General features: G+C 49.6%; 1 protein-coding gene across 5 annotated transcripts in view; it reads left to right on the forward strand.

The window, feature by feature from the left end:
- Positions 1 to 1359: 1359 nt before the first annotated feature.
- The window catches only part of Azin2 (antizyme inhibitor 2), a 30146-nt gene continuing 7278 nt past the window's right edge, over positions 1360 to 24227 (forward strand). The window contains exons 1-9 of one of the 5 annotated variants that reach the window (XM_021159399.2): positions 1360 to 1511; positions 1608 to 1728; positions 2245 to 2441; positions 3850 to 4023; positions 13123 to 13295; positions 14181 to 14315; positions 14948 to 15113; positions 16313 to 16472; positions 17720 to 17832. In XM_021159399.2, coding sequence (XP_021015058.1) covers positions 2337 to 2441; positions 3850 to 4023; positions 13123 to 13295; positions 14181 to 14315; positions 14948 to 15113; positions 16313 to 16472; positions 17720 to 17832 — 1026 coding nt within the window. In that variant the 5' untranslated portion in view covers positions 1360 to 1511; positions 1608 to 1728; positions 2245 to 2336. Of the gene's footprint in view, positions 1512 to 1607; positions 1729 to 2244; positions 2442 to 3849; positions 4024 to 5349; positions 5371 to 8127; positions 8347 to 13122; positions 13296 to 14180; positions 14316 to 14947; positions 15114 to 16312; positions 16473 to 17719; positions 17833 to 24227 lie in introns of those variants that run through there. The other 4 variants (XM_085838932.1, XM_085838934.1, XM_085838933.1 and 1 more) reach the window with 4 other exon arrangements.

Here is a 24227-nt window from a genome sequence, read left to right on the forward strand (position 1 = left end):
GACCAGGGGAGTCAGATGAGGGTGTAGATACCCTAGAACTGGAGTTAGGTGGAGGTCCCATGTGGGTTCTAGGAATTGAACTTGGTCCTTTGCAAGAGCAACTAGTGCTCTTAACCTCTGAGCCATCTGTCCAACCCTACCAAGGGTTTTCTTAAAATTTGTAAATTTTTTCTTGTTTTTTTTTTTTTTTTTTTGAGACAGGATTTCTCTGTGTAGCTCTGGCAGTAGATCTTTGTGTAGAATAGGCTGGCTTCGAACTAAGAGATTTGCTGGGATTAAAGCTATGGGCCACCATGCCTGGCTTAAAACTTGTAAACTCTTAACGTAGTGTACATAACAGGTACAACAGGGCATTAACCATATGTGTTTAACTCGAGGAGTTACACACACACACACACACACACACACACCCCTGTAACCATGACCAAGCACCGGAAAGGTTCCATTCTGTCTCTTCCCAGTCAGCAGCCACATGCGCATTGACAAGTAGCATTCAGACTTCTACCCGGAGAACTCTTGAATTAGCTTCTGAGCAGCACCCTCTGCATGCTAAGCACTCCAAGGAGCCCGGGTCTCAGTCCCTGCCCTTAGAGTGCACAAATCTGAGATGTTTTATCGGGCAAAAAAAGTGGAAAGCAGGGTATCTCAGCAACTGATATTAAGGCTCAAAGGAAGGAGAGGGGTCAAAAAAGACAAGGACTGTGAGTCCCATTGCGTTTCGGGGCCAGGAAAGGCCCGATAGAGGAAGACATTACACTGGACTCTGATGGATGAAAGGAATTTGTGTATGGAAGAGGAGACATGCTTTGAGTCGAAGCCACATTTCACCAGAGTCTTGTGGATTCTGAGAATGAAAAGGTAGGCATCACCCTGAGCTCGTGAAGCCACAGAAATTCTCTTTGAATACATTTTTGAGCTGGCATTTGAGTTGGGAGTTTAAAATGCCTAGAAGAGGAGATTAAGTAAAAGGTCATATTACAAAATAAGACAGGAGAGGTTTGGGCTCCAAGGGCGGAGCCAGAACTTCACCAGGGGAGGAGCAGGGAGCCATCGACTTCAGCCAGGGACAGAAAAGTTTTCCGGAGTCACTTTTTGAGACTCAGGACGCAGGATCTGCGGCTCAGACCACGTAGACGCCTAGGATTCGAAGGATTTCCCCGCGTGGACCTCCGCGGACATCAGTCAGCCAGCTTGCTTAGCTGCGCAGCTTTGCGGAGCAGCCTCGCAGGGCTGAATGCTTTATGTCCGAATCGACCAATGGGCTGGCGGCACCCGGTTGCCCTGGCTACGGAGCAGGCAGGGGCGGGGCCAGGGCACCGGGGCGGGGCTAGGGCGGGGCTTATATAAGCGAGCGGCGGGCGCAAGGCGGGGCGTGGGGTCGGTGGCTGCTGGGCGCGCGGGGCGCAGGCCGCGGGGCCGGAGCCGGGGGGAGCGAGCGAGCGGAGGCGCCGAGGATCCGATTCACTCGCTGGGGAGACCTATGGGCCGAAGCCGTGTAAATGCGTTTTAAGGCGAGTGCAGGAGATGGCTGGGGGGGAGCCTCGGGGAGCGGGCGTCCTAGGCTTTGGGCGCTGACCCTTCCCCCGGCCCCCCTTGCCTCCTCTCAGCAGGGGCCTCGGCTCCGCAATTGCCACTCCTCCTCGGGGTGTTGCACAAGTTTCGAGGTCACCGGCGACCCCCCCTAGCAGCGCGCCTGGCTCTGGCCCCCGCGAAGGAGGACGGGGCTTGGTAAGAAGGCCTGGGGCTGGGGTGCGGGACCCCCGCCCTGCACTTGAGAGAGCGGTCCCGCGGACAGAACCCACCCGTGGCTCTTAGAGCATTCTTAGTGTGTCAGAACCAACCATTTTATAAATGGGGAAATTGACCCAAGGTCATGAAGCAGAGAGCCGACTCGAACTCAAGCTCACGGGGGATTTTTGGCCCTTTAGGTAGGCGTAGTCTGGACTGGAGAAATCCTTCAATTGGAAGGAGACTTCCCCAACTAGGTTTCTCAGATCTGTCCCTACATTTTTTTTTTTCTTCCAGTTTAAAATTTCAGAACTGGAAAAGAACTCCAAAACATCCCATTTAACAGATGGGGGTAATTGAGGCTCTAGCAGACACAACTTCACCATTCCCAGCGAACCTCGCCTTCTCGGGCTTGGGCAGGGGCGCAGAACATGACTGGGCAGGGACCCTAGGCCTGGGGAGGTGAGGGATGCAGCCTGTTCCCCAGCGGTTTCCTCCATCTCCCTCTCCCCACAGTGTGTTGCATACTTTCTAAGGCGGTGGCCAAGGCAGCCAGCGGTGCTCCAAGGCAGCGGTTTCCTCCAGCCCCTGGGCTCCTCCTGCTCAGCATGGCTGGCTATCTGAGTGAATCGGACTTTGTGATGGTGGAGGAGGGCTTCAGCACCCGGGATCTGCTGGAGGAGCTCACCCTGGGGGCCTCCCAGGCCACCACGGTGAGGGGATGGAAATGGTGTGGGTTGGTTGCCTGTCCTCTCCTCTGTAGGGGACCCCCCATTCTCTCATTCGGTATCGGTATTTACTTCTTTACTTGATATTTACTAGACTGTCCCCTTTATCCCCAACTCTTGGTCCTTGCCCCCACATCTGCCCTCCCTGTGTTTCCTGACTTGAGAAAAGAACAGCATCTCCACCTTCACGGTCTCCCCAGCACTCCAGGTGGAACTTCGGAGTACCTGCCTTCTGCTCTCTCCCCTTCTACACTCAGGCATACCCAGCTCCAGGAACTTCACGGGAGAACCACCCTTTGTGGTTGGTTCTCATCTCTCCGAAGCCCCCAGGACCTTCTCCTGTTTCTCCCACTTGCTGCAAATCTCCTCTAGAACAGAATCCCACAACAGCTCCCCACTGCCCCAGGACCCCCAGCCGCACTTCCGGCTTCATGCTCAGGCTTGCACTCTGCTCAGTTAGAACAGAGTCACTGTGTATGTGAGGTGCTGTTTCACTGGGCCTTTGCTGGGCTTATCTTCAGGGTTCCCTCCCTCTACGGTTCACTTTTTTCCTGATTTGCTTCTGGCTGGCTCTGTATTCTCGGCCTCCATGGCCACTAACCTATTCTGTAGAGTCCCATACAGCACTTATTAAAGGGACTTGTAACCACTTAAGGGCGGTTTCTCTCCAGATCCAAGCCCTTTCAAGGTCTTTGGCCTCTGCCTCAATTATTATGTTGGACACCGAATGGGTATCCATTAAAAAAAAAAAAGTTGCAGGAAGAGGAAAATGAATCCCAGGAAGGGTTTACCACAGCCTCAACCATGTCTGTGAGGACCAGGCATGGCTTGCAAGTGGGACGAGCACTTGCATGACATTGGCAGTGGGCTGTACACCACGGTATCTGACAGCTACCGTGGAGCAGACAGCTGTATATATAGGTCTGCTGCTTTAAAAGGACATGCAGAATGCAGCCAGAGCATTAAATATTATGGGTTAAAACCTATTTTGCATAACATATATTTTATATATAACTATGTATAACTATACATATATATGTGTATGTATGTATATATGTATTTATAAGTGTGGGGGTAGATTTAGGGTGAATGACAGGAAATTGAGAACCTGCCAGACCTGGCAGGGGGCATGGTGGGAACACAGGAGGCTTGGGATGGGAAAGATTGGACAGTGTGTATAGTTGGCATTAGCTAGACTGAGAGGAGGGACTGACTGGAGCTGGTCACACACAGCCTTAAGTGTCAGCCCGAGATTGCCTTCCGTCCTGGAGGACATGGGAGCCTCAGAAAGCTACAGCAGGGTGCTGGTGTCCGGTCTCCGGAAGGACTGTGGACAGCCGGCATGCACAGGGAGGGAGCTGGGTCTCACATCCGTTCGCCTCTTGCTGTGCAGGGCAAGGCGGCTGCCTTCTTCGTGGCCGACCTGGGTGCTGTAGTGAGGAAGCACTTCTGCTTTCTGAAGCACTTGCCTCGAGTCCGGCCTTTTTATGCTGTCGGGTGCAACAGCAGCCTGGGCGTGCTGAAGGTTCTAGCCGAACTGGGGCTGGGCTTCAGCTGTGCCAACAAGGTGAGCCCCCCCCCCCCCCGGTCCCTACCGCACGTGTAGCCTCGATGCTTGCCAAATGTGGCCCTTCTGGTGTTGGGGACTCCAGGGAACAGGAGGGACCTGTACTTGTCACGACCTTCTGGGAAGGACACCTACTCAAGAGAAGAGGAGGCTCCAGGGAGGAAGACATGGGTGGAACTTGTGAACTCTGAAGTTCCAAATGGGATCCTGAGAAGTCTCTGGGCATATGGGCCACCCTTTAAATGGGTTTGGACTCATCTTTCTGTTTTATTATTATCATTTTGTTTTCTTTAAGCTAAGGATTCATTGTGGTCCAGGTTGACCTTAAAGTCACTATGTAGCTGATGCTGGCCTTGAACTCCTGGTTCTCCTAACTTCCATCCTCTCAAGTGCCGGGATGTATCATCATACCAGGCTATTTTTTCTTCTTTTTAAAGAAATACTCATATTTTAATTTTTCTACTTAGAAAAGAATCAAACTTAATAGCAGTTTTAAAATGCCTTGGCTTAGAGCAGTAGGTACCAATCTTGTAATTACAAAACAAAACCACTCCTATGTGGCTGGGTTTTTCCCCCCTTTGTAAGCTTAACACGTGGCTGTGTTTTTCAGACTAATCTGCTCAGAGTTTTGCTGTTGCTGCCAAAGGCCGTCTTCCTAATTTGATTTCGGCTTTTAATTCCCTCCTGGTGGCTTTCGGTTGGCTCTGTTTATGTGTAGTCTGTAGTCCTGAGCTACAGTGGGGTGGTGGCTGTCTGGGTGGGGCTTGCAGTGTGGCACTGAGCAAGAAAGAGCCTGCTCATTCATTGAGTTTCATCCATTCTGCTTTTGCTGGGTTAAGAGCCTTCTCGCTTATGGCTGTCTCATTCATTCATTCACTCAGCAAAATGCTCTCCCAGCTGGGAATTTAGCTGTAAGTAAGCGATACAAAGCCCCTTTCATGGTGCTTTCTAGAAAACTAAACAATGAGCATGTGTGCTATTGTAGGTGGGAAGTAGTGAAGTTGGGTGTGTGCTGTTGTAGGTGGGAAGTAGTGAAGTTGGGTGAGGGGGTTTGTTTTGAAGCAGCATGTCGGTCCCTGCGGACTGTAGGCTAGTCTAGAACTCGCTGTTTCCCACAGCCTGGCTTGGCGCTCTCAGTTCTGTCTCCTCCTCTCTAAATGCTGGGATTCCAGGAGGAGTCACATCACCACACTCGGCTGGACTGCACTTTTAGAGAGCCATCCGAGGAAGTCTCCTCTGAGATTTTGAATTCACATTTGACTGAGGCAGAAGACTGAGCCAAGTGGAGGACGAGAGGAAGAACTTCCCAGGCAGAGGTCAGGGCCAGTGCGGAGCGCCGAGGAGGAAGTAAGCCTGCTGGGCATGCCTTGCGATGTCAGCACCGTCACATTCTTGGTGACTAGGAATGGCTGTTCTGAGGAGATCAGCATCGTGACGGGCTGATGTGAACAGAGTCCTTGAAAGAATTCTTGGAGGAGAAAGGACAGCTAGGCTGGCCAAGCCTGTGGGGCTAGAGTGAATCCACGTATGGGAGGCGAGCAGGCAGGTTAACCTTGACTACTTGAAGGTTAACTGTTGTTCACTCGTTGTGGTTCAGGAGTCTCCTCTTGGTCTTTTTGGCTGGCCTTGTTCTGCGTATGTCTACCACGAAGCCCAGTGAGGCAGAAGCCCTTGCTCCGCCTGTGGCTTTCCATGGCACTGCAGGTTCCTTACAGAGGCTGGAAGAGACGGATCCTTTGGTTCCTCTGAACTAGGGCTGAAAAATAAGGCAAAAGCGCACCGACTAGATCCCTCAGCTTCTGGAAACTCAGGAGTGAGGTGCTGGGTCCTCTAGTTTCAGGGAGTGGACGCCAACGGGCAGAGTTGTGGGGTATAGAGTCTTAGAAAAGCTTCCAAGACAGGAGAAAGGGGGTGTGCTGACTGTATCTGCCATTGACTGAGCGTTCCTGCTGGGTCAGGCTCTTTGCCAGGAGTTTTCTACAAATGATCTCACTCTCGAAAACAGCGCTGTGAGGTTATTCCTTTACTGTGAAGTCATTCTCTTACCCGGATTCTGACATCAGTCCCTGGAATACACATTTGGTCTATAAGGAAGTGAGTCACAGAGGTTCAGCTGCCTGCCCCGGGGTCGTGCCCTGGAAGATGCCAGCTTGAGTCTGGCTTGCCTTTTCCAAGATTTTTGGAGAGAGTTGGCTGTCAGTGTGGCTGGTGAGACGTTCTCTTCCGCAGTGGTGGCTCACACAGATGGCTTGGTGTGTTTTACTTGAGTGGTGTGGCCTCTGGCACTTATAACCCAAGCACCAATACCCCTGTTCCACCTCACTAGCCACCCCTTCTAGGTGTTTTAAGGGTGGAGGCTGCCCTCTTCTGGTGAGTCACAGTTGGTGCCCAGGCTTGATGGTGTCATACCTTTCTGCGCTTAGACCAAAGGTCTGGCCTGAGCAATGGCTGGGTGTAGACAGGCAAACAGACCAGAGGCACAGGCTGCAACTCCTTAGGTGCTGTGAGCCTCCTCCTACTTCCCAAGGGACTCATGTCTTTGATCTTGCCTCCCAGCCTCTTTCCGGATTAATGCACCCCACCCCCACCCCAGCCTACTCCCTTGCTCCCCCCTGTGGCTGAACACAGCAGAGCTGTCTGGTTTCAGCATTTCTTCTAACAGGGATCAGAGAGGATGCAGTGACTATTATAATTTTTTTATTTAGGTAGAATCTTATGCAACTGAGGCAAGCCCGAACTCTTGGTCCTCTTAATTCACTTTCTGAGTGCTGGGACTACAGTCATAAATATACCACCTCATCCAACTGCTTTGCTTCTCTCTCTCTTTTTTTTTTTTTTTTAAATTTTAGATAGAGTCTAACTACAAAGCCCAGGCTGTAGCAGTGCTGAGATTATAGGCATGAACACTGCTCCTAGATTCTGGTGAACGCCTTATTTTAGATATGGCCATGTAAGCCCAAGCATGGTGGCACATTCTTGTAATTCCTACCTCAACACAACCAAAGCTAATAGCAAATCACAACATCTCCACAACCCGGTCCTTGTGAATATCCAAGTGGTATATTGATTTATCCACTCACAGAGAACATGAGGTGCTGGTTGTTTGCCTGGGGCGCAGATCTGCGTTCCGGGCTTGGCAGATAGAGAGTGTTTGGGAACATGCAAGCAGTTGACTGGAAACACAGTAAGCATCTTGTGATCAGGAGACTGCCCGTGGTGTAGCCTGTTCCCAGTCACTGTAGCCTGTTCCCAGTCACTGTAGCCTGTTCCCAGTCACTGTAGCCTGTTCCCAGTCACTGTAGCCTGTTCCCAGTCACTGTAGCCTGTTCCCAGTCACTGTAGCCTGTTCCCAGTCACTGTAGCCTGTTCCCAGTCACTGTAGCCTGTTCCCAGTCACTGTAGCCTGTTCCCAGTCACTGTAGCATGGCAGGCTAAAAAGCTTGGAAGCGTTCTGTGTGGAAATGTTTGGATCTAGTCAGGGGAACTCTTTTCTTCTTCATCTTTTAACAGTATTCAACCCAGAAAATACTGTTGCATTAAATAAGATGCAACAGTAATATAACTTCCCTGGAAAGAGAGAGAGAGAGAGAGAGAGAGAGAGAGAGAGAGAGAGAGAGAGAGAACACAATTGAGAGATTGAGATTCTCTGGGCCTGCCTTCGCCCTCAGAGAACACTTGATCTATCCTGTGCATATTTTTCTCGCTCTATGGTCTGCACAGTTTCTGGGTGCTGGTGCCTCCGATACCTTGGAATGGTGCAGCCCTCTGGACTCAAGCTCTCCCACCTCCTTAAACGCTGTCTGTTCCCTGCCTCCCTTGCTTGAATGGTCACCTCACACCTGCCCACTCGTTTGGTGCATGGTCTCATATCCTCACCCCCCACCTCCACATCCATCATGCCACTCTCCCTCCAGAGCACCTCCTTTGTCCTTTCTAGTGTGGCTTTACCATTTCTCTCAGGTGATTGTAAGAGGCATGGACCAGTCTCCCCAGAATCCCATGGAACCTTTCCTCGGGTAGCCAGAATAAGTGCTCAGACCTTTCACTTAAAATGCAAGACTGACTCATTCCCTCCCTCCTGCCTTTCCTCCCTCCCTCCCACAGGGTCTGCAATAGTCCAGGCTGGCCTTGAACTCCCAATCCTGCCTCATCCTCCATGTGCTGGTATTGCAGCTGTACATAGTCACATCTGGCTGTGTGAATGTCCTTGGAACTCCCGAAGCTGACGTTTCATCACACAGGAGAACGTGTAAATACACACACGGCTTCCTGGTTCCTAGGTGGCTGGCTCTGCCCGCATCGTCGACCCTCATCTTTCCCATGGTACAGCACCCCACCCAGGCCACTCCAGCATTCTCAGCCTCAGAACCTCTGCGCAGGCTTCCCTCCCTGCCAAATTGTTGTCCCCAACTTGTCCAGGGCTCCAGTGGAGGCTCTGCGTGCCCTTCTGACTCCTCGGTCTGTTCTTTGTCCTCCTAATTCTCCAGCATGCTGCACATTTTTGCATCATGATACCTTGACCCCGCTGGCCACTCTGCCATATTGTCTGTGCCTCTGTCCCTCTAGTCTGAAGGCTCCGCAGAGTCGGAGATCCAGTCTTTATTCACCGCTTGCTTCTTTCAACACTTGTCAGAGTCTGGCAAATTAATGGATGCTCAGGAGATGCCTGCCAGGGTAGGCTGAGCTCGCCCTCCAAACCTCCAAATCTACCTCATAAGGTGGTTTTTGAAGATTAAGTGTGAATGTATAGGACTGGAACGCAGCGGCTGAATCAGAGCAAGCCTTTCCGAGTGACGCTTACTGTTTAAATATTTATAACCACACTTATTTAAATCACAGGCCCTCACCTTTGCCTCTCTGCACCTTGTGTGGGGGGAGAGGAAGCACTTTCGTATCCACTCAGACTTGACCTGGTGACAGATCTGCATCTGGGATGTGAGCTGTGACAACCTCAAGTCCAGCTCCAGAGTTGGATCTCTATGTCTTATGATGCCGCTTATTGACTGTCACTGACTGTCACTATCAGCAGATGGACGTGTGTGTGTGTGTGTGTGTGTGTGTGTGTGTGTGTGAACTCAGCTTCCCCCCTGTGAAGTGTGCCGAGTGAATCTGGATATTTGATGGTTCTGGACCTTTCAGGGATTAATGTGTGTAAACAACTAGTGCTGAAAGCCGCTTGGTCAGAATTACACTAACGGTGGCCACAGGCAGCTCTTGTTTCTCCTATCACGTTCCCAAGGCTGACTCCTTTATTCATGGAGAGGCATGCGTGATGCTGGATGCTGGCTTTGTCATTTGCTGCATAGCCTCTTCTCTCCTCCCCTCCCCTCTCCCTTCCCATTCCCTCCCCTCCTCTCCCCTCCCCTCTTCTTCCCTCCCCTTCCCATTCCCTCTTCTCTCCCCCCCTCCCCTCTCCCTTCCCATTCCCTCCCCTCCCTCTCCCCTTCTCTCTCTTTTTCCTGAGATGGGGTTTCTCTGAGTAGCCCTGATTGTCCTGAAACTCACTCTGTAGACCAGGCTGGATTCAACTCACAGAGACCTGCCTGCCTCTGCCCTCTGAGTTCTGGGATTAAAGGCCTGTGCCTCCACTACCAGTGCATAGCTTCTTTTTATTTTTTATAACACTTTATTTTATGTGCACGTGTGTGTGTGTGTGTGTGTGTGTGTGTGTGTGTAGGGGGACTCGTGTGCTAAGACATTGCTGGCTTTGCACAGCTTCTCATACTCCCTGCATGGGCTGTAAGGACTGAACGAAACAGTCCATCTAAGGCAGGTCAGTATAGCATGGGCAGTGAACCAAATCAAATCCACTCCTGATTTCATAAGCGTTGACCAGATCACCATGCTAATTCATTTAGGAGTGGTCAGAGGCTGGCTTGGAGCTCGGAGTGACAGTTGGGTAGCGACAGACTGAATGGCTAAAGAAGCTGAAGCCAGCGACCACAGAACATGTTTTCTAGCCCTTGATGGAAAGCATCTCAGTCAGGACCTTCCTGTGGCAGGTGCTCATTGAACATGGCTACTCACCACTCCCCTGTCACCATCCGCATCACTGATGCAGCAGGCACGTGAGCCATCAGTAACATCAGTAACAGTGAGGAAGAGCTGGGGTGGGGAGGGGGCTCAGTGCTGCATAAAGCAGAACTAAGGATGTAGCACATCCTATAAAAGTGCTTGCCCAGGGTGCATGGAAGCCTGGGTTTGATCCTCAGCGACAGAAGAAGTTCTACTTCAGCCCATGTGGTGGATGGAGAATCTGACTCCACAGAACGGTCCTCTGACTTCCACATGTGTTCATAGCACAGACACACATGCACACCCCATCCCCACACCTATACATTCTATGCATATGCAATAATAATAAAGAAGTAAAAAAATTAAAGTTCATTTCCAGGCCAGCTTGAGCTACATGGTATCATCCTCTTGACTGTTGGTAGGATGGCTCAGCTGGGAAAGGCCTTTGCCACTCATTTATGAATTTATGGCCCACAGGGTGGAAGGAGAGAGCCAACTCCTGAAAGTTGCTCTCTGACCTCTACAAATAAACAAATGTAATTTAAAAATTAAAAACAACCCCCCCCCCAAACAGCAGTAACCAAAAAGGAGAGACCCTGGAGTAGGGAGTGGGGGTGGGGGTGGGGGGAGAGAACACATTCATTGGCACAGTAGAGGCTTTTGACTGACTGGGTGATCTGTGTCAGAAAGACCCATGGCTTTGAAGACTTTGTCTTATACACATGTACGCATGCACACTTGTGCACATGCACAAACACAGACACATACACACACATAGTGGAATGGCTAAACCAACCTAACACAGGCTTTAACTCATCTTCCTTCCTTCCTTCCTTCCTTCCTTCCTTCCTTCCTTCCTTCCTTCCTTCCTTCCTTCCTTCCTTCCTTCTTTCCTTCCTCCCTCTCTTTCTTTTTGCGTGTGTGTGTGTGTGTTAAGAACAGCTGTGATCCAGTCGGGGAGTGGTGGCACACACCTTTAATCCCAGCACTTGGGAGGCAGAGATAGGCAGATTTTTGAGTTCGAGGCCAGCCTGGTCTACAAAGTGAGTTCCAGGACAGCTAGGGCTACACAGAGAAACTCTGTGTAGAACCCCCCCCCCCCCCCAAAAAAAAAAGAACAGCTGTGATCCTATCTCTTTTGATGTCTAAGCATTGTTATTCACGTGGTCATCTGATGTCTGGTAGATTGCTGGAACTTACTTTTAACTGGAACAGCATCCTTTGGGCAATATCTTATTGCTTCTCACCTCAGCCCTGGGCTTAACCATCCTACTCTTTGCTTCTCTGACCTTGGCATTTGTAGATTCCATGTAGTTAATATAGGGTCTGGGGCAATGGCTCATCTGATACAGTGTTTACCACACAAGGGTGAGGACCTGAGTTTGTAAAATGCCAGGTGACTTGGGCTGTGGTTGTGGTCTCAGTGCTAGGAAGGCAGAAGACCAGGAGCTTGCCGGAACTTGCCCTCTAGACAGTCAGCCCCATCAGTGAGCTTCCAGTGAGGGACCCTGGCTCAGAAAGTAAGGTGGCAAGTGACTGAGAAAAACACTTGATGAAGACCTTGGGTCTCCACATACATGTGCACACACATGACCCTGCACACACACAAACATGTATACACTGTGCATGTACCCTATGCTAAGCGAGTTCCTGCATTTTTCTTTTTGTGCCTGGTTCATTACGCTTGCCTCGATGTCCCCTGTGTTCATTCACCTTACAAATAATAGAATTTCCTGCTTTCAAAGGGAGGAATTGTGTTCTAAGATCTTCTCTTTACCCACGCATCCACAAACATGTCTAGGTTGATTTTGTGCCATGTCTATTGTGCTTGGCGCTGTAGTACACAGGGGAGCATGGCCATCTCTTTGACTTCAAGTCCTCTGGATGTTACCCGGATGGTGTTTCTGTGTCAGGTTGCAGTTTCACGATGACGTTATGTACACAGCTATAAAGTATTTTAATCACATTCATCTTGGTTCCCTCTGTTTTCTCTCATTTCAGCGGGTCCTCGTTCCTCTTTCTCTTCCCAACCGGTCCTTTATCTTTTTCTTGGTGGTGGTGGGGGCCTCACTATGTAGCCCTGTCTGGCCTAGAACTCACTATGACTGAGATGACCTCAAACACAGAGATCTGACAGCCTCTGCCACCGGAATGATGGGACTAACGGCATTCATCACCTCACCTAGCTTTATGTTATTATCTGCCTCAGGCTGGGGTGGGGCCCCCTAAGCTCCTCCCCACTCCACAGTAAGATGCTCACATTCCCGGTCTTGTAGGTTTTATGTAGGTAATTAGAGATGCCGAGTATTTTTTATACTCTTCATTCTATTTTCCAAGCAATATTCATTAAACATCTGTTTGTCAGAAGCCAGTGAGTCTGTACCAGTGTGAGTTAGAAACTGTGTGTCCCTGCACACACCTGGTGCCTGCAGAGGATCCTCTGGAACAGGCGTTCTGGATGGTTGTTCGCTGTCATGTGGGTACGGGGAGCTGGATCTAGGTCCCCTGCGAGAGCAGCACCTGTGCTTAACTGCTGAGCCATCTCCTCAGCCCATGTGCCTCCCTTTAAAGGCATTTACCTTTTGGAATAAATACACTGATGGTGTTAGAATGAGATTTTTCTGCTTTCTGGAAGAATAAATACGCAAATATGCCCTGTCTTTGTCATGAATTGTACAGTACACCACTCTCATGTCTATCCACGGCAGCCTTACCATCAGAGAACAGGAGATGAGTGTGACATGATTGTTGTATATCTGCTATCTTAAAGAGCTGCCACAGTGGTGATATATACTTTTAGTCCTGGCACTCAAGAGGCAGAGACAGGGAGATCTCTGAGTTCGAGGCCAGCCTGGTCTACAAAGCCAGTTTCAGGACAGCCAGGGCTACGCAGAGAAACCTTGTCTAAAAATACCAAACAACAAAACCAAAAAACCAAAAAACCCCAAAGCCAGCCAGCCAGCCAACCAACCAACCAATTAAAAACGAGCTGGCCCACTTATGTTGATACGTCAGTGTATAGTTATGAATTTGCTCCTCATCTGGCTCCCCTGGGGCCTCACCACAACTTTTGGAACTTCACAGGCAGAGATGGAGTTGGTCCAGCACATTGGTGTCCCTGCCAGTAAGATCATCTGTGCCAACCCCTGTAAGCAAGTTGCACAGATCAAGTATGCTGCCAAGCACGGGGTGAGGCTGCTGAGCTTCGACAATGAAGTGGAGCTGGCCAAGGTGGTCAAGAGCCACCCCAGTGCCAAGTAAGCTGAGGGCCACTTAGGGAGGGAGGCTGGGCAGCTGGGCGAGGATGGAGGGGGAAGGAGTGGCGAGCTGGGGAGAGGTCTTCACCCTGGATGCTGCTTGGATGGCATCACACTCTCAGAGGGTAGGGTGGTACTCCTGGGTAGGAGTCAGACCCAGGGCAGACCTGTTATAGTTCTAGGCAGGAAAGACCCAAAGGATTCCCGAAGATCAGGAAAGATGACATTTGAAGTGGGCCTTGAGGAATGAGTGGAATTTGGGGAAGCGTAAACAGCCAAGCAAATATGTGGGTGTTGGTAAACAGCATGGGCTATCCAAGGGATGCACGCCAGCATCATGCTGCTGGAACACCACATGCAGTGGGTGAAGGATGCTTTAACGTTGGTCATAGGGGAGGAGCCCAGGGCAAGTAGACTGGGAATGGATGTTTTGCTCTGGCTGTGACTGTTACTAGCCCTCAGGGGTCTGAGGGGATAGTAGGGCGTCCAGGAGCCATTCTGCTTCATCCAAAGCACAGCACCCCTCATGTTTGAGGATTCCCCTTAGGAATTTTTTTTTTTTTTTTTTTTTTTGGACATGTGGTTCCCTCTTGTGTGATATCTGAAGACTTAGGAAACCTGCCTGGTGTGGAGTTGAATGAGAAGACCTGAGCCGCCTGGGTTGATGAGGTTGGGACCCAGCAAGTGCCTCAGAAGTCGATTGGCAGTGCAGGGTGATCTAGAAAGGCTGTGCGCTCAGTGGCCTCTCAGCTATGGTGGCTCCCGGAGTCCAAAGAGGAGCAGCTGGGCGTGGCAGCGGGCGGAGTCCAAAGAAAGAGCAGCTGGGCGTGGCAGTGGGCGGGGGATAGGGGGCTCACTCAGCAGGATTGCCTCGGTTCTCCACAGGATGGTTCTGTGCATCACTACCCAGGACTCCCACTCTCTGAATCACCTGAGCCTGAGGTTTGGGGCGTCGCTGAAATCCTGCAGACATCTGCTCGAGAACGCCAAGAAGAGCCACGTGGAGGTGGTGGGTGTGAGGTGTGCAATGGGAACCAGGCACCCTGCCCAGGCCAGACTCACTACCCTTTCCCCCAGGAATCATTTGTGGACATCCTGGGCCTTCAGCTGGGCCTGCAGTTTTGCCACCAGAGAGTGTCCTCTCTTTAGAAGGAAGGTTTATTGGCATTTCTTTCCAGAGCTCCACAGTCCCCAGAAGGTCTCATCTCAGGAGGTTCTTCCCATGGGCGTGGCTTTGAGGTAGTTCTGCATGCCTATAAGCCGGAGACCATAGCCATGCTCTGGAGATGTCTCTGTCTGTGCAGAGATGGGGCCACATCTCTAGTTTCCTTTATTCTGTACTTCAGGTTCAATGCCCAGTGCCTGATGCCTTGAACAGTAAGGACTTTTGTCCCCAGCCTGTAGATGGCAAGACATAAACAAAGCAAGCCTAGTGACTTGCCCTGGCCACATGATACCTTGGGACTCCAGCCCTTATCCCCAAAAGGTTTCTCTCCAGAGAGGCATGGAGAGATGGGAGAAGTGCCACCTTTCCGTTCCTAGCTTCCCACGTGACCCTCTGTAGCCTATGGTCCCAGGCCTCAGTGGTTGCATCTGTAATGTGGGGCTACCTGGACCTTGTATGTAAGCCAAGGCTCTTCCTCCTTTCCCAGTTTTCACATTGGCAGTGGCTGTCCTGACCCTCAGGCCTATGCCCAGTCCATCGCGGATGCTAGACTTGTGTTTCAGATGGGCGAGGAGCTGGGCCACACGATGAACATCCTGGACCTTGGCGGCGGCTTTCCTGGCTTAGAGGGAGCCAAAGTGAGATTTGAAGAGGTAATGTGTGGTCAAGCATGGCCTGATGGTTATTCTGTGGTGGGGTATAACAATCCCACTGTGCACTACCTTTGGCCCGACTGTCAACACCTTGGGCTTGGTGGATTTTATTGCTATTTATTAACCCTGTGCTGTGGCTCTGCTGGGCTCATGGTCTGTGTCACTTCCCAAGCCCATAGCTGAGTTGGCTGTACCCCAGCTCTGCTTGACTCCAGCCCATGCACTTAGCTAGCTAGTTAGAGGCGCAGCCAAGGTACATTTACTTTCCATGAACTCTACAGTGGTCTGAATATGTGTGTCTTATTTACCCTCCAATGGGCTGGTAAGAAACATGGTGGGAAGGGCACGTCAGGAAAACCAACCTTTGTTTTGCTCCCATTGTATCCAACATAAATGTGTTGTCGTGATTCCCATTCTGACCCCTAGGGGCGCATCTCCTTCGTAGTGCATTACTTATGGAGTCTGGACTGTACCAAGTGGCCAGGAGAAGGCCCCAGATGTCCCGGGAATTAGCCTTGAAGTTGACAATTGTGGCTTTGCACATAGCAGAAGTCTAGTAGACTTCCCAGTGCTCAGACTGGCTGGGTATGATGAAAACATTCATGTAGGTAGGACATTCAGAATCCATTGAGTGCACCAGGCTATAAAAATACACATGTGCTGGGGGTGGCATTACACGTTTATAATCCCAGCACTTGGGAGGTGAATGTAGGAGGTCAGGAGTTCAAGGCCAGCCTGGGCTACAATAACTAACCTTTCTCCAATAAGACAAAACAAAACAACGCTAAAAAAACTCCAAGCCCACGCAACTCAATTGTATTTATAATTAAAAGTAGTGTGTGCATAAGAATGAAAGAAGTCAGCGACCAGGTTCACCCACCCTGATGGCAGATCTAGCTTTGCACGCTTGCTTTTTTTTCCCCTTGGAATCTGACCTACTGTGTAACATGCTAGTTGTTTATGGAGGAAGGATCCCTGCCCAGGAACCTGGAATCTGAGCACCGAGCATTATGGGAAAGAATACCCATTTCTATGTGGGATTATCTGGACGCGTGAGCTATATGACATCCTCACTCCAGCTCCGCCCCAGCCCAGCCTCCCCCTTCCTGGCTAGCTGTCACCCAGCTACCAGGTGGGACCTTTCCACTGCCAAATTCTTCCAGAAATCTCATGGTCCCGCACGCTGCTCTTCTCTCCAGATGGCCTCAGTAATTAACTCAGCCTTGGACCTGTACTTCCCTGAGGGCTGCGGTGTGGACATCCTTGCTGAGCTGGGGCGCTACTACGTGACGTCTGCCTTCACTGTGGCCGTCAGCATCGTCGCCAAGAGGGAGGTTCTGGACCAGGCCTGCAGGGAAGGTGGGTGTGGTGCCAGATGGGCGTGGCCGGCTAAGCAGGGCGGGGCCTTCTGTAGAATGGGTATTTTCTCTAGGGAAAGTTGCAGTCAGTTCCCCTCACCCCAAAGACAATTTTATCTCTTTATTCCAGTGGTTCTCAACCTTCCTAATGCTGAGACTCTTTAATACAGTTCCTCATGTTGTGGTAACCCCCAACCATAAAATTATTTCCATTGCTACTTTACAGATGTAATTTTCCTATTGTTATAACTCATAATGTAAGTATCTGATATTTCCCATGGTCTTAGGAGACCCCTGTGAAAAGGTCATTTGATCCCCCAAGGGGGTCTTGAGTGACAGGTTGAGAACTGGCTGTGAGAACTGGAGTCAAAGAGAATGTAAACGAAGAGGATAATGGTTAGCTAGAGGTGAGCTTCCCTCTGACCCCAGGTCTGCCTCTGCCCATCCTTTCTCATAACCTCATGAGGACAGATTTGTTGACACAGGACAGCACATAGGCAGGGACAGGTTAAGTCATCAGGTCCGGGCACAGGGTTGATAACAGTGCTGAAGTTCAAGTTCAGCCCAGGCTGCCTTGCAACTCACGTGCCCACACCACTGGCACCAGTGACTTCTTTGCCCTTCCATGTCAGAGCCCCATGAGTGAGCGGGGTCAGTGAATCTGATTTTGGGCCTTGCCCTCTGCTCCAGGCCCCTCACACCGGAGAGAGCCTCACAGTGCTGTGCTTATCCTCAGATAGAGCTTGTTGGCAGCACAGGGGCTCCGGGCAGCGTGGAGCTCCGGGCTGTGTGTGCATGTGTGCATTCGGGCACTCTCCTGACCTCTTAGAGACTTGGGGCTATCCTACCTAGTGTGGTTAGCCCGCCTGGTTTCCTACTCTGTCACACCTCCTCCCTGTCACATGCCTCTGAGAAAGTGGCTTATTGTCCTGGTGACCTGAGTTTGGGTGAGCTGCCTTCCTGCTTTTCCTGGGGCCTCGAGGGGACCCTGAGGCAACAGGGAATTATGGTGTCCTGACTCAGCTGCCCCAAGGGAATCCTCCCAACTCAGAAGTGGATCCATGTCACCAAAAAGATCCATGTCACCAAAAAGGTGGCTTTTGTTGCAGGGTCCATCTCATAGCTGCAGAAAGGGCAACCGTTTGCTGCACAGCTCTCTCCTTATTGAGTCCACTGTGGTTCTAGCCTCCGACTCCTAGGCCCCTCACATTCTGCTTGTGTGGCCCCCGTTCTCTCCCTTCCTCACAGATCAAACCGGCGCAGCCCCTAAGAGCATCGTGTACCACCTTGATGAGGGCGTTTATGGGGTCTTCAACTCAGTCCTGTTTGACAACACCTGCCCCACCCCCGCCCTGCAGAAGGTGAGCCCACCCCTGTGAATGTGCCGCCGCCCTCCCAAGCATGTGATTTTATCTAACTCCTATTTAATCAGTCTCTGTGATGCCGGGGCTCAAACCGGAGGCCTCAGAGGTGCCGAGTCACGCTGAGCATGACTGTCGCCGAACTGTGTTCCCTGAGTGAAGCTCAGTGGTAGAGAACTTGACCAGCACGCAAGAGGCCCTGGGTTCAATGCACACTAAAAGTGGTTTAAAAAAAATAGACAAAAGATCTAGGCATAGTATGTACTTGGAATCTCAGCCCTCAGGATGCTGAGACAGAAGAATTGTGAGTTCGAGGCCAGCTTAGACTTCATTGACCCTGTCAATAATAATAATAATAGTAAAGTAAGGGTGAAGATTAATGCTCATAGTCATATTTGTTTGTTTGTTTGGTTGGTTGGTTTTCCAGACAGGGTTTCTCTGTGTAGGCCTGGAACTCACTCTGTAGACCAGGCTGGCCTCGAACTCAGAAATCCGCCTGCCTCTGCCTCCTAAGTGCTGGGATCAAAGGCGTGCACCACCATTGCCGGGCAAGCTCATAGTCTTACCAAGCAGAACGTTGTATTTTTTTCATTCTTTTGGAAAATACAAAGTACTTGTTCTTGTAACATTGGTGTGATGTTGCTTCATGGTCTTCCTCTTTGTTTACACGGGGTGTGGCTATTGCTGTGCCGTTGTCACAGCTTCCAGTGTTTCTCTGTGGCTGTGTAGTACTTCAGTCACTGTAGGCCTGGCTGCTTGGCTTCCTGAATGTGTTGACAGGTATCTGTGATCCTCACTCTGGCGTTGACTGTCACAGATTTTCATATGAACAGGGGAACCGGAGTGACAAAGCCTACGGATCTCCAGCAGCTTTAGTGGGCGCAGAGGAGCCTGTCTGTGTCTTTATCCTCACAGATCAGCATCTCCCCCAGGCACTCTCTACTCCTTACCCCATGGCAGGCAGGGAGCCCATCTCTGTCTCATTCAGGGGTCTCCACATGGTGCATTGACCTTGCAATGTCTCGTTCCAAAGTTAACTATGGTTTCCAGTCACAGCTGCTTGTCTGAGGAAGCCTCCCTGACATGCAGAGGAATTCAGTTTTTCACATTCTGTATTTTTGTGGCAGTCCATATCCTACTATTCAGATTTAGGGACCAGGTTAGACTGGGCCAATCTAGTAACTTACTCTTTCAGTTCCCATTTCCTACTTTGAAAAAAATACATATTTTACTTATTCTTTGATCATTTCATAAATGTCAATAACATGTCTTGATCATTCATACTCCCAGTCCCTTCCTCTGACCCCACATCTTAATGCACCCCATGACCACTGTCCTGCCCCCCAGCCTTTATAACCCACTGAGTATAATTAGGGTTGCCTGCAGGGATACTGTCTTGTGCAGGTAACCACGGTCGTAATGAGTTCACGAGTGCAAAAGCCAGTTTCAAATCTCTGTGTTGGTGCTTACGACAGAGAGGCGTCTTGGGCGTACGTCAAGAGCAGCACTAATCTATGATTATAAACACTGGTTCTCAGCCTGTGGGTCTCGACCCCTCTGGGGGTCAAACGACCCTTTCACAGGGGTCAGATATCCTGCATATCTGATATTTACATCACAACTCATAACAGTAGCAAGATTACAGTTATGAAATAGCAACAAAAATTTTTATAGTTGGGGGTCATCACAACATGAGGAACTGTATTAAAGGGTCACAGCATTAGGAAGGCTGAGAATTACTGGTGCAGACAAATAATTAGAAGGCATTTTGTCAATGTGTCCATTTAGAAAGACAACGGCAATTGGTTTCCCCCTAAAGTCTCTGACTTCTGAGCCATGGACTTCTGATCAGGTTTGCAGTACTGCACAGGGCATGAGTCCCTCCTGAGGATCAGGCCTTCCTAAGGTTTCTGTTTTTGCAATAGGATTTTCCTATGTCTCACAGGCACCTTAGGTTAAGCTTGTTCAGCTCCAAACTCTTAGTTTCCAGCACATAGTTCCTTCTCTCAGCGGTCAGCCCGGCTGAAGAGCTTGGCATGGTGGGTTCTTGTCTTCCCTGTTTTTCCTCATGGAGTGCACCTGCAGTTCTTGAGTCCCAAATCCATTTGAGTTTAATCTCCTTTTTTCCTGTTGTCACCATCATGTGGGCCATCCCCTGATTGAGCCACTCTAGCGACTATCTAGCTCCTCCTCTGGCCCCTCCTCCTGCCCCTCCTCTGGCCTCTCCTCCTGCCTGCTTATCATCCATTCACTACATCACTCTTTCCACTCCTCGCTCCCTTCCTCCCCCCCCTCCCGACCCTACCCTTTTCTTAAAGACAGGATCTTGCTGTGTTGCCCAGGGTGGCCTCCTGGTTTAGCCTCCTGAACTCCTGGGACTGCCACAGCTGGAGTGTCACTGCTGGGACTAAATAGACTTTGGAAACGTGGGTAGGCAGTTAGAGTCAGAAAATGGGAAAAGCCCATCACCCTAATGAACCTTCGCTCATCGTCCTGGCTCCTCTCAAGCTGTGTGCATGCGGTGCCTCATCGCTGCCCGCATCACGGATGTACTGGAAACAGTTGATACTTTGCGCTTATGGCCGTGGGTTCTGTGTTAAGCATTTCACATGTCATTACTCTCAATTCTCATACGCGAATCCTTTAAGGTATATGTTATTGATCTCGTTTTCAGATGAGAAAACTGGCCTTAGTGGGTGGAGTTCCTTGTTCAGAGTCTCGGACTCTGAAAGGCGGAATGCTCATTCACTGCCACTTGGGGGTAGGGGGCTTGCTTTACTCAGCATTGATTATCTGCTCCTGTCAGAGAAGAAGCTCCTGTGACGAGACCGCCTTCCTTCTACAGTTGCTGCACCACCCACCGCTCGAGCGCTGCAGGGTCTTGTTCTTCCCATGAATGCACATCCACCTGTTAGAATGATCCTATGGGAGTGATCCAGCTGACATTGTTGAGATGGAATCGCCTTTAAGAATGATATTCTAATGATTCATCCCTAAAATTTTACCAGGCTTAGGAGTGCTTTTAAGCCTTTTGCTTGTACATTTCCAGATGACTCTCCCATTGAATTACACGCCGTCACCACTGTCTGTCTTATACACCGTCACCACTGTCTTACATGCTGTCACGACTGTCTGTCTTACACATCGCCACCAGTATCCTACACATCATCACCAGTGTCTTATACGCTATCGCCTCTGTCTTCCTACATGCTGTCACCACTTGTACCCTTCCCGCAGCAGGCATAGTGGCCTTTTGTTGGCTAATTCATCTGAAATGGCATACTTTACTATTGTTTTCATAGAAACCTTCTGATTGTGTTTATTGTTTTCTCTCCTTTGGTGCCGATGCCTTTACAAAGATCTGTTTGTTATTTTATGTATGAGTGTTTTCCTGCATGCAAACACGTGCACCACATGCATACAGAGGCCAGAAGAGGGCATTGCATTCACAAGAGCTGGAGTTATAGACTGTTATGAGCTGCCATGTGGATGGTTGGAACCAAAGCTGGTTCCAATGGAAGAGCAGCCAGTGCTCTTAACACTGAGCCATCTCTCCAGTTCTGTCAATGGTTTTTTAAAACAAAATGTAATCTTACCCCAAGACTCTCATAAAATCCGCTTGTAGTCTACTATCCCTCCTCCCACTCAAACTACGATTCCTTCTCCCAACCAGTTGTACTTTCTATTTATGAAGTACTGGGATATATGCTATTTTAAACAACTCAGTATTTTAAATCTTTATATATAGCAAGTACATCTAGGTACTATGAAAATAATTTAGTTGGCAAAGTGCTTGTTACATATGTATGAGAACCCAAGTTCAGTCTTCAACACCCATGTAAAAAGAAAAAAGCAGGTGTGGTGGTGCACACTTGTAATCCCAGCTCTGAGGACACTGTGAAGAGTGGAGCCCTGGGGATCACCAGCCAGTAAAACCTGCTCTAATCATCAAGGTCCCAGGTCCCAGTGAGAGACTGTCCTAGTTTCTGTTCTATTGCTGTGAAGAGACACCATGACCAAGACAACTCTTATAAAAGAAACCATTTAATTGGGGGGCTTGCTTATAGTTCGTGATCATCATGCAAGGGAGCAGACAGGCATGGCACTGCAGCAGTAGCTGGGAGCTTTACATCCTGATCCCCAGGCAGAGAGAGAGAGAGAGAGAGAGAGAGAGAGAGAGAGAGAGAGAGAGAGGAGAGAGAGAGAGAGGGAGGGAGGGAGGGAGAGGAGGAAGAGGAAGAAGAGAAGGAGGAGGAGGAGAAGGGAGACTGAGCCTGTCATGGGTTTATGAAACCTCAAAGCTCACCCCTAAGGCCACACCTCCTAGTCCTTCCCAAACAGTTCTAACTGGGACCAAGCATTCAAACACATGAGCCTATAGAAGACATTCTCGTTCTCATTTAAACCATTATAGAGACCCTGTCTCAAAATATAAGGTAGATGGTTCCTGAGGGATGACACCAGAGGTTGACCTCTGGCCTCCATGTGCACGGACACACACACACATACACACACGATCACCTAAATACACAAGAATATGCATATAACCCAAAATATCTGGGCATGGTGATACACACCTATAGTCCCAGCACATAGGAAGCCAAGGAAGTAGGATTGTGAGTTTGAGGTCAGCCTGGTCTATATAGTGAGACTGTCTCAACAACAACAAATATCTAACATACTAGTATTTAAATAAAACTGTATGTTCATGGCAGCTCAGTGATAGGACTTAGTATATTTGAGACATGGGTTTAAGTTGCAGCACTACACATTCATTTATTTATTCATTCTCTCTCTCTCTCTCTGTCTCTGTCTCTGTCTCTGTCTCTCTCTCTCTCTCTCTCACACACACACACACACACACACACACACACACACACACAGATCCATGTGAACTAATTGCTAAGTGGAGTAAACACCACCTCTGGTCCTGAAGGGAAGTTGCATAAGGAAGGAACTTAGAAATGGCTTCTCTCTGCAAAGTGACCTGAAACCTGAGCATCAGTGACATGACAGGAAGGGAGCTCACCCGGGACAAAGAAGCGTGAAACAGAGTGTTTGAAATGGGAAACTAGATAGGGAAAGACTTTAAAGCTTTATCTGTCTATGTATGTATGCATGCACGAGTCCATGCACGTATGTATTTTGGAGCAGGCTGTCACTGTGTGCCCGCATCTGGCCTGGACTTCACTATGGCTTGGCTTGAACTTGCAGCAGTCCTCCTGCCTCTGCCTCCCGAGTGCTGAGATCACAAGTGGGCATCGCCGTGCCTGCCTGAGGACTGGTGTTTGCCTGTGTTAAATGAAGAACTTGTAAAACATTTGTCTGGCAATTCACGAAAGAGGAGTCAAACTGGAAAGCCAGATGCTCCCTGCAGCCAAGGGAGTGCTTTATCCAGCGACAGTGAGCATTGGCGAGTCTGTGTCGGGAAACGCGTTGACAGTATCAGATAAAGCTAGCCATGTGTACCCCTTGTCCCGGCAAGTTCCCGGGTGCTAAGGAAACGACACGTGCTTGAGGAGCTATGGCAGAACACACAGGGCATCAGTTTACAGTATAAAACACCAGAAGCAACCTTAACGTTGTCAGCAGAGTAACGAATGTGTAAATGTGCGATCCACACGGAACCCTGTGCACCGGGGCCACAGGTGTGTCGACAGGCTGGATCTCAGGAGTGGAAATGTCAACAAGAAAGCAGGTCTCGGAGATCCCATGTTCCATGATGTCAAGTGTGTAGTTGCCAGAAGCATGCAGAGTGAACGTTCTCATTTAACGTTAGGCACATTCATACAAACATTTTTTTTTTTTTAAGCAAGAGAATTCCGCACACAACTGTAGTCACCCCGGGAAAAGGAAAGAAGGGGGTGTGCTTGGGTGTGCCAGGGGACATCTGATGGAACTGGAATTTTTTCTTTTGAATTTGTTTGAATAATTGTTCTTCGGTAAGTCTCTCTGTGCAGCCAGGCTGCTGGCCTGTGGGCCTCTTGCCTAGCTTCTGGAGTTCCGGGATACAAGGTGAGCCTAACCGCTTGGCTTTGTATTCCTTTAGCTGGCAGACAAGCACACAGACATTCTTCTCTTGTCACTCTGTATTTTACACAGCTTATAAGGGTGGCCTTGCATGAATTAACCAACGTCAATGTCATTATTTTATTGATATTCTTTGATAAGCTCATAATTATTTTACATGCCTTCTAGTGCTAAGAAAATTATCCGTGAGTAGTTCATTTAGTCTGTTTTAAATTAGGGAGGAATTTACCTGTGCTTTATTAAGATTATTTTCCAGCTAGGAGAGGGTACAGCTCATCTATTTGATTTCTCTATTAGAGTCTTAAGACTTTCCTGGATTAAATAATAGTGTGGCCCAGATATATCCAATAATTGTATACCCCAAT

Source organism: Mus caroli, unplaced genomic scaffold (assembly GCF_978045245.1).
Source record: "Mus caroli unplaced genomic scaffold, Mus_caroli_1 scaffold_6, whole genome shotgun sequence".
NCBI classification, from domain to species: Eukaryota; Metazoa; Chordata; class Mammalia; order Rodentia; family Muridae; genus Mus; species Mus caroli.